This window comes from Marmota monax, unplaced genomic scaffold, assembly GCF_021218885.2.
Source record: "Marmota monax isolate L192 unplaced genomic scaffold, Marmota_monax_Labrador192_F-V1.1 WCK01_AAM20220418_F8-fsc00057, whole genome shotgun sequence".
Classification (NCBI taxonomy): Eukaryota; Metazoa; Chordata; class Mammalia; order Rodentia; family Sciuridae; genus Marmota; species Marmota monax.
Genome location: NW_026693933.1, coordinates 4,329,629 through 4,345,177, shown reverse-complemented (window position 1 = coordinate 4,345,177; position 15,549 = coordinate 4,329,629). Strand labels below are relative to the sequence as shown.

The 15,549-nt window shown below is 35.8% G+C and overlaps 1 protein-coding gene across 3 annotated transcripts in view; it reads left to right on the top strand.

The window, feature by feature from the left end:
• The first annotated feature begins 14,113 nt into the window (after positions 1-14,113).
• The window catches only part of Snx13 (sorting nexin 13), a 152,201-nt gene continuing 150,765 nt past the window's right edge, over positions 14,114-15,549 (top strand). For 2 of the 3 annotated variants that reach the window (XM_046463512.2, XM_046463511.2), the window contains exon 1: positions 14,115-14,343. In XM_046463512.2, coding sequence (XP_046319468.1) covers positions 14,332-14,343 — 12 coding nt within the window. In that variant the 5' untranslated portion in view covers positions 14,115-14,331. Of the gene's footprint in view, positions 14,344-15,549 lie in introns of all 3 variants that reach the window. The other variant, XR_006855969.2, reaches the window with a different exon arrangement.

The following is a 15,549-nucleotide window of genomic DNA, read 5'->3' as shown; positions in this document are numbered from 1 at the left end:
CTCTACTTAAAATATTATGGTGTATTATAGAAATTCTCAATTTCCTGCCCTTCTCTCTCCTCATCGTATGTGTTATTTTCAAATTGTGGCATATTGACTACGGCACATTATCTAATTCACATGCACAAGGCCCTGGGTTCGATCCCCAGCACCAAAAACCAAAACATAATTATGTTATGATCAAAGGCCAATCAGTTGTCTGTTAAGCAAAGTTATATAGATAAGTGTTTCTGAAAGCAGAGTAATTCTCTTAACTTTTGTTAAAGGATTTATACTAATATTTTTAATGGTTTATACCTGCCCCAAACTGAGTCTGAGACCTATATTCCTCCTCTCAGTGTCTATTCTTTATAATTTCTCACATGCTTTCAAAATTTTAGGAGGATAGAAAAGATTGTCCTAATGTTTGGAGTTAATGCTAGAACTTGTTGAAGAAGAGATGAGATTTTTTAACCTAAAATGAGCTGTAGAATTTTTTTAAAATTTGATACATTGGGATAACTGGCCTCCATTGTAAGTCAGTTTAAAACTCGTACAGCATTTGGCTCTCAAGCCTTGCAGTCTCTTCTTTCTGTGTCTGGGGTCTGAAGTACCTTCAATTGAGATTTGCCTAAGAATCTGAAAAGGCAGAGAGGTCAAAATAAGGCACAAAAGAGCTCGAGGTTGATGCTTAGAACTAATTCTAGATACTGTACTTCAGGCATCTGAAAGATGTAAAGAGTTTAAGATTTGATTTTCTGTCTTTCTTTTTAGAGTACTGAGTCCAGCTTAAAATAAATTGAACAGAAGTAAAAATCCAGGGTTATTAATTTGACTAGGTTATAATTTTGCAGAAATAAGCTCATCAATGAAAAAGATAGAACCTAGGTAGTAGGTAGAAATAGCCCAGTAAAGGACAATTTAAGAGTTCTCTAGCAAAAATTGTTTATATTGCCTTTTAAATACTCCATGTGCACAGCACACAGAAAAATGATTTAAATAAGTGCTATGCTCAGTTTTATAATATATTTAGTTCAAGATGAGTTATTAATTTTGACATCACTGTAAGGCATCTTATGGATAAGATAAAAAAATAGAAATAATTTCAATAAGTAGAAAGAATTACAAGTTATGTATTTTTTCCCCAATCAGATCTCTCTGGGCTTAACTTTTCCTTCTTGAAGCTGAACACCTGAGACCATGTTGATTTTGCATTTTTGTTACAATACAGGGTCATGGAAATTTGAGTTCTGTCATCAGAAACTCAGGGGCCTATTTATTAATCTTATTTACCCAAACCTTTCTTTAGCTGCTGCTGCTGCCCCTGCTCCTTCTTTATTTCTTCTTCTTCCCTCCCACTCTCAAAAAGGATGTCAAAATATTGCTTCAGTTTGGTAAGCAGGGCCCTCATGGCTTTCTGTGTCAGGCTTACCTATCAACCTATCTGAACATGTTTGGATTTATATAGCCAATAGGACAAGAGTTATTTGTGAAGACAAATATAGAGTCCAAGAATACAATTAGTTATAAATTATAATCTTAGAACCGATGATAGAATTTATTTCCTTGTATTGATTAACCATTTTCAATGGGAAATATAATTGCTTATATGACTTTGAGAAGCATTAATTTGCAACTAATATTACAAGTTTAAATTTAGCAAATTTATTCTTAAAATGATCTTGTTAACTTCACAACTTTAGCTTCTAAGCTCTTATCACTAGATTTACTCATTAATCTAATCTAAATATGTTCATACACATAAGTGCTAAGCACTGCTTATTTACTTCAGCCTTGATAGGATATTTATAATGTCTACTGGCTCTGATGAGAAAGTTATTTATTTTCTAAAAACTTAAATATACCACATTTTAATTTTAAACCAAATTTTGTTTCAAAGAAACCACTATATTATTTTATTGTGAACTAAGTAGATGGAAAGTGAACTAAGACAGTGAACTAAGTCCATTGACTACACAAAGCAGTGCCTACAGGAAGAGTGTTATATTTTTAAAGAGATGTAAATCATTTCTTTTTAGAGCAATAGGTACAATCAACCAAAACTCTTACAAAGACTGACATAATATTGCTTCAGTCAGGTGAGAAGGGCCTGCAAAGCCTCCTGTGTCATGCTTATCCAAGCAATAAATTACTTTTTTAGACAAAAACCATCCTCTAAAATTGCTTTAGCTTTTTTTTTGAAGTAAAAGTACTGAATGTGTAGTATTGGAAACACTTTATTTTGCTTTTCATCAAGTGAAATTATTTTCCATTTGATAGTGGAAAATAATGATATTTTCCACATCACAAAAGAACAAGATAGGTTTCTTATATTTTAGTGTTTTCTCATTCATATTGAGTCCAGTTTTAATTTGTCCCAAATAAAGATTCTTCCCACCCTATAATTTAATTTCATTGGCCTCTTAACCTAGAAATTTTCCTGAAAAATAGTCCTAAAATATCTGAGAAATAGTTCCATATTTAATACCTGATATTATTTCCTTGAAAGATATTTCTAAAGATACATGTGATTTAAAAGTTTTGATAGAATGCTAATACTAACTTCTCATTAGATGTTCATCTTCCTTGAAATTTCATAAGCTAAGTGAATAACAAGTGCTTCCCATTTTAGTCTCTCTTGAGAAATATGCTAACAATATCACACATATACAAATAGACTAGTATGTGGAAAAAAAGTAGCAAGAAAGAAATTAAATGAAAATTAAGTGCCTTTGGGGATTAAAACTCTTAGGAAGTCTTGAAATCTAGGTTAAAAACATCAAGCAAAGACAGACTCAAATTCATAGTCAGTTGTATGTAAATACCACTAGGTTGGTGTAGTGTATGCTGAACAAATTCTGACAAATAAAACTATTTATTTAGCTTATTTTGATTCATATTAACTTTAGCCAGATTTTGTAGGCTTATAGGTCATTTTGTGAATCTGAGGAAAACTGGGAACCCTAGTCCCAGGGAGAAAATGCACTTACACACAATCACAAATTTTGCATATAATTTCAAGAAGTTTTCAGTCTCATTGAAGCCTGTTTGTCCATTAACTGCATAGAGTTTTATGTTAGCCAATATGTTGCAAATAAGAGAAAAATAACTCATGTTATCTTAGGCAAAGATGAATATCTTGGCCCTTGAGACTGGGAAGACAGTGAACTAAGTCCACTGATTACACAAAGCAGTGCCTACAAGAAGAGCTGGATCTGCAGACTTTCAATACCACCAGAAGGGGGGAAATTATATATGTGTGTATATATATTTATTTGTTCTGATTAGTTATACATAACAGCAGAATTCATTCTGACATATATTTTGTGTGTGTATATGTGTATGTGTATGTGTATTTTTTATTTTTTATTTTGGTATTGCGGATTGAACTAAGGGGTGCTTATCCACTGAGCAACATCCCCAACCCTTTTATTTTTTACTTTATCAACTTGCTAAGTTGCTTAGGGCCTCATTAAACTGCTGAGTCTGACTTTGAACTTTTGATCATCTTGCCTCAGCTTCCCAAGTTGCTGGAATTACAGGTGCACACCACACTGCCTTCTCTGCTGCTCATTTCTGCTTGCCTTCACTTTTGTTGGCATAGGAATTTGATTTTCTTCTACAGAGATAACCTTTTTCTGGTATGAGAAACATACCCACCAGCAAATGGTAGAGAAAACCATGGTAGAGAAACATACCCACCAGCAAATCCTGCTTAGCAAACCTAGGAAAAACAGCTTTCCTGACATGTATATATCAAATCCAAAGGATTGTACCACAATTTATCATATCTCTGATTGTATATAAGGTATGTTGATTGTATATAAGGTGAATTTGGTGTTAACATACCTTATACAAATGTAGTTGTCTTTATGCTACCACTAGGTCATCACTGAAGACATGAATTGGGAAGAGATGTGTACCAGCATCCCACTCTATAGTATCTTCACCATACAATAGATTTAAATGACCTCAAAGTCATACATAATACTAAAAAGTAGTAAAACAATTAGGAAGTATTTTTGAGTGTTTATTGCTTTTGTCATATATATATATATATATATGTATGTATTTATATAATTTCATTGTAAATTTATAAAATTTTTAATTATGGCTGTGTGGAAAATAGTGTACCAAAATTCCAGAAATTTTAGCATTTACCCTCCGAGACAGTTCAAACCAGTCCAGCATGTCGTTTGTATGATTGCAAGATAATGTTAGTCAAGAGACACCTGTTTGAAGTTTTTAATAAGTTTTTAAAGTTTTTTTTAATAGAGCTGAGATGTAAAATCAAGGCTCTGCTTAGCCATCAAATTTTTATCTGAGACAATATACTCCATAACTATATGTAGGTAGATAGTGTCAGATACACTCAAATTTGAATGGCTTTACTTTTTTTTAAATTTGTTTTAATTAGTTACACATGACAGTACAATGACCTTGACATATCATATGTTTGAATCAGATGGGATATCATATCTCATTTTTCTGAGTATAGAGGTTGAAGAATCACATTGGTCATGCATTCACATATATACACACAGTAATAATAATGGCTTTACTTTATGATTAGATGAGTTATAGATTATCCACCAGTTTGGATTTTCCAAATCCATTTTCTTTCTCTTTTTTTAAAAATATTTTTGTTTTAGTCATAGTTGGACTCAATACCTCCATTTTATTTATTTTTATGTGGTGCTGAGGATCAAACCCAGTGCCTTTCATGTGCTAGATGAGCTCTCTATCACTGAGCTACAACCCTAGCCCCCATTTTCTCTTAATATAGTGCAAATCATTGAGAAGGTGTTTTCTCATATAGCCCCAAAATTTAATTCCCATACTTTTACAGTTTAACAGAAAAGGAAGGAAAAGCAGAATCTCTGAAAGTGTTTTCTGCTTCTTCACTGTGATTAAAATCAAACTTCCATTTCCTCATATTATGAACTCTATCAGAATTTTGTTTCACACTTGAATGATCTTTTAAAAAACTGTACTAGACAAAGTGTGACAATGAACATTAGAAATATGCTCAGATATACTGGCATTATTTAGTGGGTATGATTTTGCTAAGATATAAGACTAAAGGAAAATAATTGTGATAAATGCTGATACTTTACTTTTATGCATTTAGCATTGAATACAGAAGTGCCATCATAATTTTTTTTTTTTTAATTTTGGTACCAGGGATTGAACCAAGGGCACTCAACCACTGAGCCAGATCTCCAGCCTTTTTTCTTAAAAAAAAAAAAAAATCATTCAGAGACAGGGTCTTGCTAAGTTACTGAGGCTGGCTTTGAACTTGAGATTCTTCTGCCTCAGCCTCCTGAGCCACTGGGATTATAGGAATGTGCCACTGCATCTGGCTATAATTGTCTTTTTAGTGATTTTTTTCTGCAACTCAAACTCTCAGGTGCTTTAAGCGACCAAAGAAATGGATAACTGAGATTAATTGATGAATTAAGTCAGAAACCTAAGAGTAATTGTGTTCTTTAGTAATTACTTTATCTTTTATGTTCAATATGGATGTGTTGCTTTTAAACAATGTGCAACTGTAAAACCTACCAGTTTTCTAGTATTTATTTTAAACTTGACTTTATTTCTTAAAATCAGCAAAAAGGCAAAGCTGTATAATTATGAGACACATTGTATCAAAATGTTTCTAAGCAATTGATTAAAAATAAAAGTGATAATGAAGCTAATAAGATAAACTGAAGTTTAGGAGAAAAAGTTATCAGACATGAGTGAACATAAATTTATATTAGTAGTCTGGAACATCAAAAATGGAAGATTTTGCAAATCAGCTCTGGATTTAACTTCTCATACATGTCTATGTGCTATAACAAAATAGGGTTGCTGATGAAGTTAGTATAAAATTGCATCTTTTGATTTGTTCTTCTTGGTAGTAAGAGTTCACAAGATACCTCTTTTTCTGCTCTTGTGGGATTTGGATGCATCCTGAGCCCATGATCATGAAGGATATTTAGGGACTAGAAACTAGCCTCAGGAGAAACATGATGGATTCATCAATGATAGAATTATCAATGTCAGAACTAGGTGAGAAGAGAGAGATAAAATTGATCTAGATAAGCAGAAAAGCATAGGCTCCTGGGGGTGGGGGAAATGAAGGAGAATAGAACCAACAAAACCCAAGTCTGGTACCCCATTCAGAAAAGGAGGCAAAATGCAAGAAATAAACTCGATACCCTAAGGTAACAGTATAGTCACAGCATGAGGCTGTGGAAACAAGGCAGGCATATACCAATCATAGTGATGTCAATGATAAACAGGCCTCAAGTGGATTTTGTGAGACTAGCTGAATGTATAATGCCATGTCAATGAGAAAGAAATCAGTAAATATGTGAGATTGGCAGAGGTGAAGTTTGTTTATACTGGAGTAGAACTACAGTTATATTTCTGCAAATTAGCAAAAGAAATTAGATAAAACTCTACTGGTTTCATACTTTTATCTCTTTTTATATAAGAAGGGAGGAAGTAGTTAAAATTGGAGATCTAAACTAGTTATGCAACTCTACCTCAATAGGCAAGAAATGCAGTCTACTTCACTGCACAGAAGGAAACTGAAATGATTAGGTAAGATAGCATCATCATGCCATCGAGTGACCTAGGGAGCTAATGGCTCATAGATTCCAAAGACAAAAATGAAATTTGGAACATAGAAATTTGATTATATTTTCACAGTATAGTTTCTGTGTAACCAAAATTTCTGATATAACCATAAAGTGAATGAAATATCCAGAAGAATGGATATAACTTTAAAATAAAGGCACCTGTTTTAAGAAGTCAACAGTCTTTCACAGATTACTATAACCCAATTAAGACCATAATAATATAGGATGTTATTTCAGGGTAGCAAAACTGCATTAAAAATAATTCTGTAATTTCTGTTTTAAGGTTAGGATAGTCAGAATGGCCACTTTCATCATGCATTTTTAAGCACAGTGTAAATCATAGTAATATTTTGCAATATGTTGTCTGTGATATTTATCCATAAATTTCCTGCCCTAAGTAAAAAAAAATACTATAATAATAGAAAGATGAAGAACAAGGTTTGTGTTAAAATTCTATGATCATAGGATTTGAAGGGAAACCTAGATCTCATCTATTTCTCTTTCCTTTTTTGGAGACTAAATTATTCAGGCAAAAATGCAAAGAGCATAAATATCTTCTTTGGACCTCCTAGCAACTAGATGGGAAGTGAAAATAAATTTTCTTGATATGAGTTCCATAACCCTGCAATCTTTGCATTTGAATAGTTGGCCCATTTAAGGTTAAATGAATAAAATAATGTGCAAATAAATGAACAAATTCCATGTTTTTTTAAAAAAGGATTCTCTGATAAATAGTCAATCATGCACCTCTACCCAGAAGGCAGACATTTCCCTTGTAGAAACATGGAAAAAAATGGATTCCTTCATTCATCCTTCTGCTACTCCTACCAATAAAAACAAACACATCCCATTCAAAGCAGAACATTTAGCTCTCTGTTAGCAACAGAAAGAACACTTCCCCAGCAACAGGAAAACCCGAAAAGGACATCTATTTTTAAAAATAAAATGTGAAGCCCTCAGCATTTTGCTGATTTAGTGAACAAGACAGAGAATAAATCTTATCCATCCAAATTAGGTGAATGGCCTATGGATTTTAAGAACAAATAGCCTGATTTTACATACCTTTTATTTGATTATTTGCTTTGTTTTTTACACCAGATCTTTTCCTGACATTTCTGCTGATTTCTCTGTTTATGGTTATTTGCACATATGGCCATTATAAGGCAGGAGGTGTCTCATTTTAAGTGGAAAGGTGGTAATTCAAGGAGTCCATTACCATATGAAAAATAGTTCATAGCCGTCTGTGCTACTGCTCAGTAGCAGTAGCAAGGTTTTGTAAAAGGAGGTGATAAATATGCTTGAAGAAAAGTGATAGGAAAATGAACTGCAACTTTCTTATTATTGTTACATATCACAGTTTTAAAACAGATAGAAACCTAAAGAAGCATTTGATTTTGAGCCCTGGTATTGTTCAATGATTAAAATAACAACCTACTTTATTTTATGTGTGTGTGTGTTTTACACATTAAGTGTTAATACGTGTCATATATGTTGGATCTCCTAAATTTACAGTTAAAAAAACCCCCGGAATCTCAACAAATGATGAATTTTCACTTCAAAGGTTTAATCCTATTTAATAGCAAAGGCAGGATCACAAAGCAAATCTTCTCAGGTTTCTATTCTTTTCATTCCCCAGCCAATATTATGAGCCACAGATGTAATATCTCTTCCATTCAGTTGTGTGTACAATTAGTACAGTTTCCAATTTAACATTTTCATTGAAAACAAAAACATCACATAGGCAAGGGTGAAGACATGCCAAATTAACTTTGTTGCAACTAATGCATTACTATTTAAAAACAATAGTACTTTTTAGAATATCCTTATTTTCTTTTTTAAACTTAGTTGTTAAGCTAGTTAAATAGGAAGCAATATATTATTTGATTTTACCCTTTGTAAAAATGGAACTAGCTGAGGTAAGCGTTAAATATGGAGATGTATTATAGAGCTTGTTTTATGAGTAGATTGCTTTTCTCATTTCCTCCTTTGGCTGAAGGCAAAAACAAGAGGACAAAGGCTAATAACAACACTTAGCATGTCAGATTAAGGACAGAGATGGTCGAAACGTTTTAGTCTTTAGTTTAATATATATACTTAAAGATGTAGTATACACATAATTCTGAGTTATACAACTCTACTTGATAAACACACACACACACAGAGTCAAATAAGCTCATTCAATAAAATCATAAGGTGCTTGGGTGTACAGATAAAATGTGAAAGCAAACTGCTATGCGCTTTCCTTTATGATTTGGGCTGGTGAAACAATTCTCTATGGTATTATAATGGTGGATAGGTGACATTATTTATTTGTCAAAAAGAGTGAAGCAACTTATGCAAATAAAAAATCACATCATTTAGGAAGTAGGCAGATCTCAGGAAACAATGCAGAAGTTGACAAGACAATCTAACTGTATTATAAATATATCAAACAACCTCACTGAAGGGATTGGGGAAGAGGTGCCCAACTCAGTAACTCTGGAAATGACTAAAGTCTGTAAGATTAAAAACAAAAGTAACTGTATGTTAACAGTTGATAAATCTGTTTCCCATGAGGGTATGGGCTAACAATTCTGATACTGCTATACATGTGCATTGAAATGAAACAAGTAAATGGAGATGGCAGGAGCCAGATTTGTCACTGATGAAATAAGAATTATAGATAAGGGGAGGAAGTAGAATGATTGTTTTGGTAAATGGAATTAAGTTGGAGACATCACTATATACTAATATTTAGCTTAATATAGAGTGTTACATACACAAATATAGATAGGTGTATATACATGGATTAGTGTATACCTATATATTATCCTTGCTTTGTCAGCTACAAAGGCTTACAAGAAATGACACCTCAAGCAGCAAGTAAAATTTCTATCCTTGTTTCTAATATCATTCTCCAATAAAAGGAACCAGGGTTTCTTAGAGAAATGGTTGATTCTAGACTTGGGGCATGATAAGTCTGGAATATTTTATATCTATTAGAAAATAAAGAAGTGCTTAAGAATGAAAATAAATGGCTCCATATTGATTGGAGTTTGTTAGAGGGACACAGGACATCTGAAAAAGTTCCAGTGACCAAAGCTGGGACAATTTGAATAATAAAATAAAATGGTATTGAATTTTAACCTAAAGTTTAAGATAAATACCTATGTGTTCATGTTTATATAAATCATTAAATAACAGAAAAGAGGCAAATCTCCAATGCAAAATAATTTCAAATAATTTATTTGTATACTCTACCCTCAAAAGGAACATAAATTCCCATTCTCTAAGTGTGGGCCACACAGAGTGTCTTCTTTTCAAGGAGTATAGTGTGAAAAGTGGAGAAAAGAGTAATTTCACAGTGTAGAAACTTGACAAACATGACTTCAGGTGATAAAAGCTCAATACCATCATTGATAGCTTGTATCTTTTACAGGTTACCTAGGATAAGTAAAGCTCTCAAGGTCTGTAAGTGTATGATAAGATCTACTGTGATGACCTTTTCCAAATATTAGATATAACACGTTCAAATTCTTGCTACAATCTGGCCCATAATTAAGTATCCATAATAAAGAATTGTTTGTAATGTGCTTTCAATCTACTTTTTAAAAATTTTTTTGTGGTTTAAAATAGTATTTGCTTTTAAGAACTATTAACTGGGGTACCATTGATCTGGTAATACATATGAAATATACCATAGACTTTTAAGTATCTGTAATATTGTCCTTTTTATTTAGCTCTTTGTATCATTGTAGAACTGTTATTGAAGAGACGTGTGAACATTGTAATTTTATAATGGCTGCATCTGCTGTTAGCAGAGCTGTATATTATTTCTGCCTGTCTGTTGGTCTTGAGTTGGCCCAGTATTTTCTCAAACTGTACCAAGCAAGAAAAAAATACCCATGTTGGGCTGTTTGAAGGTAGACTTCAGAGCACTCTTAAGTGCTCTGGAATTTCTGTTTAATATTGTTCTATAAAAGCTGCTATTGGGATAGTCTGCTCTTGTCTGTACTTTGACTACAGTCTCCTGTTTCCAATGCATTATTTCAATGTCTATTTGCTGGCTTTGACCCTGTACTTTGTTAATGAATATATGGCAGTTATTAATGTTCAGTAGAGATGGTGGATCACGCTAATAATATTATAAGAAACTGGAGCTGATAAAATGTTTAAATAAAATATAATGTATTATATATTTCAAATTAGCTAGAGGATTTGTAATTATTTTACTACAAAGTAATAAATATTTTGAGATGATGGCTATGCTGATTATCCTGATTTGATCATCACACTATGTATATACATATTGAAACATCACATTGTACACTCTAAATTTGTACAATTATATCAGTTAAAAATAAAACTAACCAGGCATGGTCATGGTGCACACCTGTAATCCTAGCGGTTTGGGAGGCGGAAGCAGGAGGTGGAAGCAGGAGAACTGAAAGTTCAAAGCCAGCCTCAGCAACTTACTGAGACTGTCTTTCAATGAAATAAAACAAAACAAAAAAACACAAAAAAACAAAAACAAAAAAAGGAAAAAGGGCTAGGAAAAAGCTCAGTGGTTAAGTGCCTTTGGCTTTAATCCCAAGGACCAAACAAATACACACTAAAAAAAAAAAAAAGGTTGTTACCAAAATATTTAAATGTGGCAACTGTTCAATAGGTCAAATTTGTTTAGGTAGTTAATGCTGTACATTTCCAGTTTCTCAAAAAGAAATTAGAGGCAATTTGTGACAATCTGAATATGTAGAAAAAATTGTTTTGTCTCACACTAAAAATGGACAACCTGGATATTCTGTTTGCTTGGAGGTTTAAAAATCACTGGCAGTGGACTATTTCAAAGCATTTCACACTTGATTTTTGCTTCTTTTTGTCCTCTTTTCTTTTGCTAGACTGATTGGATATTGCTGTTGGGAAATCTAACTTCTTTCAATAACAACCACAGAGGCATCCTTATCATGTGCTTCTTAAGATAGTTTGTTTTGTTTTAAATTTCTTATTGATAACTAAAACACCCAGCATCTCAGATCTTCCTGTTCCACATTTCCTTTGTAATAACTGATATGAATAGGATGTTTTTAAGACCACATGGAATGAAACTGCAATCTGTATCAAATTAGGTGCTTACTTTGTTTTTTAAAATGCTAGCTGCTTCTGTAAGCATTCTTTTCCAACTATATAAGTCAATTTCCACAATTATGAAATAGCATACCTATTCACTTTGTTTCCTTTGCTAGAAAATTAACTTTGACTCATCCCCAACAGTATTTGTTTAAGAAGGTGGAAAGACAGCTCACAATTCCGTCACAAGCTTTCTTCTTAGTATTCTAGTGGCAGTATAACTTAAGTAATTTACTCTTTCAACATAAAGGATTGTTTCTAATTAGTTTTAACTAGCCTTTTCCATGGTGTCTTAGGAAATGATTCAGGCATCAATTTAAAATATATTTATTGAGCATCTACTCTGTGTCACACGCCATCCTATTTTAGGTACTAAGGAAATATCACTGAACAAAACAGAAAGACATGGTCTCATGGAGCTTATAATCTAGTGGAAGACAGATAATAAGAAAAATAGTAATTTGTTAGGTGTAACTACTATGAAAAAACTGAAGCAAAGAAGGGAGGCTGTTAGGGGAGAGGCAATGTTTTAAATGGAATGGTAGGGTAGGTTTCTTGGATGATACTGGTGGAAAGATTCTTCCACATAGAGATAATAGGTACATATGCTCCAGGACTGAGATTGCCTTGTTTTTATATAAGATCAGGGAGCAGGCCTGTGTAGCTGGAACAAATTGTTTAGCAGAAATAAGGCCAGAGGTAGAAATGGGGTAGGACTAGGAAGGTCAGCTAGTATAGGTTTTAAGGTCACAGGACTCTGGATGAGAAAATTGGGAAGGTATTGAATAACTGGCAATTTTAGCTTGCTCCTAGTTCTACAAACTTCTGAATATTAAAAGTATAACCATGTCATATCACAAGTTGCTACAAACCCCAAGTTGTGCCCAAACTTAATTTACCATTCTTAAAACAAGTGAAAATGCCTTACTTCTGAAAAGGGAAAGAGATGTAGAGAATAAGATTGAATACTAAGGCCAGATACCTAAATTACAGCTTTAATTCTCTAGTTGGGATCTTAAACATTAATGAGCCTTCTTCTCTGTTTTCTTATTTACAGGTTGGAAGAGTATCTTTTTCCAGGGTTCTTGTTATCTCTAGTATGTCTTGGTTTCCCATAATACCTCAGTCCAGGCTGTATTTTCCAATCTTATTTCCTATTTATGGCTTGCTCTTTCTATACCTATGATTTTACTGTACTACACAGTTCAGAATTTTCCTGACCCAGCAAAGTGGAAATGATGTATAAAGTATAGATTAAAACAACAAAAACTACTTCGCTAGAATTCTTGTAAAATGGAACAAAATCAGGGTTTTCTGTTTGACTGCTTGAATGAACCATTTTGTTTTCTTGGTGGGGACAAAATATAGTACAAGATTTGTAATGCCTTTACTCACTGTTCTGAGAATTTAAGAGGAACGTATTAAGTAAATTACACTTAGCACAACAGTATTATAGGTAAGTGGAGAGAAAAGATTTCAGTACTGGGAAAGAAGAAATTAAGGGTCCTAGTTTTTCAAATGCCTTTATGAGCGCTTCTACATACTTTATCCCACTTTAGCGGTAGACTGCCTAAGGTGTCAAGTCTCAGAGGGTTCTATGCACACTGAGTTCCAGAGTTTAGACCCATTTAAACTGGAACTGTATAGAATGACATATGAAATTTGCTCACTCTGATACACGAAAACATTCTATAAAGATAAAGCAATAAAGCAATTAAAGGCAAACCCGCTTTAGATATATGTTAAAGATCTCCTACTTGAAGAAAACCAAGCTCTTCTGATTATGCAAGGTGCTGTCCAATCACCAAATCCCCAAGAGCAAAGCTAAAGCCGATATGCCATATCACATCTACAACATGTAGCGCACCCTGGTAAAGAACTCACTGGGGACTGATAGAGACAAAGGAAAGTTTGTCAAAGTTTTGGAGAAAGGAACCGCGCGGGGAGCGTTTCAGACCACGCTTTAAGCCCACACAGTGAAGGAAGCCGACTACCCCAACTTGTTCTTCGATCGCCGCCGGGCCAGGAGATGCGAGATGCAAGTTTTTCTACAGGAAATCAGTCTCCCGGTCCCCGTGACGCTGGAGATTCGCAGCGCCATCAGTCAAAGTCTGGGCTTCTGCCATTCTGGCTCCTCCCCAGGGCTGGCCAACTCAGGCGTTTGGGGAAGGACGAACGAACTCCGCGGGCAAGCATTCCAGATTCCCTGCGACCCCGAGGCAGGGGTTTCTCTCCACTCGCAGCAATCCCGAGTTGCCCGGGGCACCTAGCCGGGGGAAGTTCGCAGCCGGCGGCAAGGGGACAACCCCGCGCCCGCCTCCATTCCTCCGCGCGCCGGCGCTATGGAGACGGTCACAAGACGCCGGCGGCTCCTGCGCCAGCCAATGGGAGCGCACGTCGCGGGGATACGCGGACGTCGCTCTTCCAAGATGGCGGCGCGTCCGTCGCGAGCAGCCGGGCCGGGGGGAAGCCAGCGAAGCCGAGTAAAGCCGCCGCCTGGGAGAGGACTGAAGGAGCAGTTGCCGCCGTTGGCGGCGGCCCGGGCAGTTTTCGCTACTGCTACGGCTGTTGCCATGCGGCGAGGCTAGGGAGGACCTCACTTCCCCGGGGTGTAATAATGTTAACAGAGGTAAGCGGCGACGGCGGCCAGTGTTTACCTGTGAAATGGGGAAGGGGCCGGCGCCAGCCCGTCAGGGAACATCATTTCTCTGGCCCGCGGGCCCGACCCCCCCCGGGGGCCTGAGGAGCTGCGGGGATCCTACAAGTGCCCCCAGAGTAGAAGCTGTGCTGACTCAACAGAGTCCCACCACCTTCGGCTGCCCGTGCCTCGCCTTTCGCAATTGCTACTTGCCAAGTCGCCTCTGGCACTGGGCTCCCGCCTGCTGTCGCTACGTCCTAACTAATCGCTCCCTTCATGGTGTCCCCTTACATGCTGGTCCGTGGCAGCGTTGGCCCCTGTGCGTTGCTGCTGGTTTTCCTTGGCCCTAAGATTTGTCCGAGGTTCCTCTTCTCGGGTCCATGGGCTCCAGGCCCTCCACCTCCGAGCTCAGTCAGCATCCTGGGTTTGCCGCTCGGCTAGATCCGTTTGTTTCCCATCCCTTACTTTGATCGCTTCATGAAGTGGACGTTTTCCATTAAGCTACACTGGGATAGCTTAGTTTACCATCCCTCTTCTTTCCCCACATCCCGTCACCGTTCGCTTAAATTGTGGTAACCGCAAAGTTCAATGTAGCATCTGCCTTCTTGATTTGTGTATATGGTCCCCTTGCTACTCTGGAATGGTTTTCTCCTTGGACATGAAATGGAAGTAGGGCAACAGTGATGAGCGAATCAATTCCCCTTTTCTAATGCCTACTGTCCATTGCACAAAATAGACTTTTTGAAGAAGTAGTTTGCCTTTACTAGCAGTACTTTAAGAGGGAGAAATTGAATTGGTGCAGCTAGGTCCTTGACTGAAGGTAGCCCAGTTATGTATAGTACATGCAGGTGTTACCATCATGGACTATAAAATACTGAAGTTTGTGGATCTGATAAGGTTTTTCTTAGAATCTGTACCCTTTAAGTACTGTGAGGATCCCCATATCAGGGACTATTTTAGGCATCTTTGTGGACTGAGCCTAAGATAGGAAGCAGTTTTAATGGACAATGGGAAGTAGTCCTACATGCACCAAGAAGGAAATAAAAACATTTATAGATGAGTGGCTTTTATGGTGTGAAAGTGATGATAAAGGATACTTACCTTACTTTGTCCTTGGAACTTGATGAACTCGGAGAAATGCCATACTTTGGTGTTTGTATTTAATCTATGTACAAATCCTGGCATTTGATGTGTTCG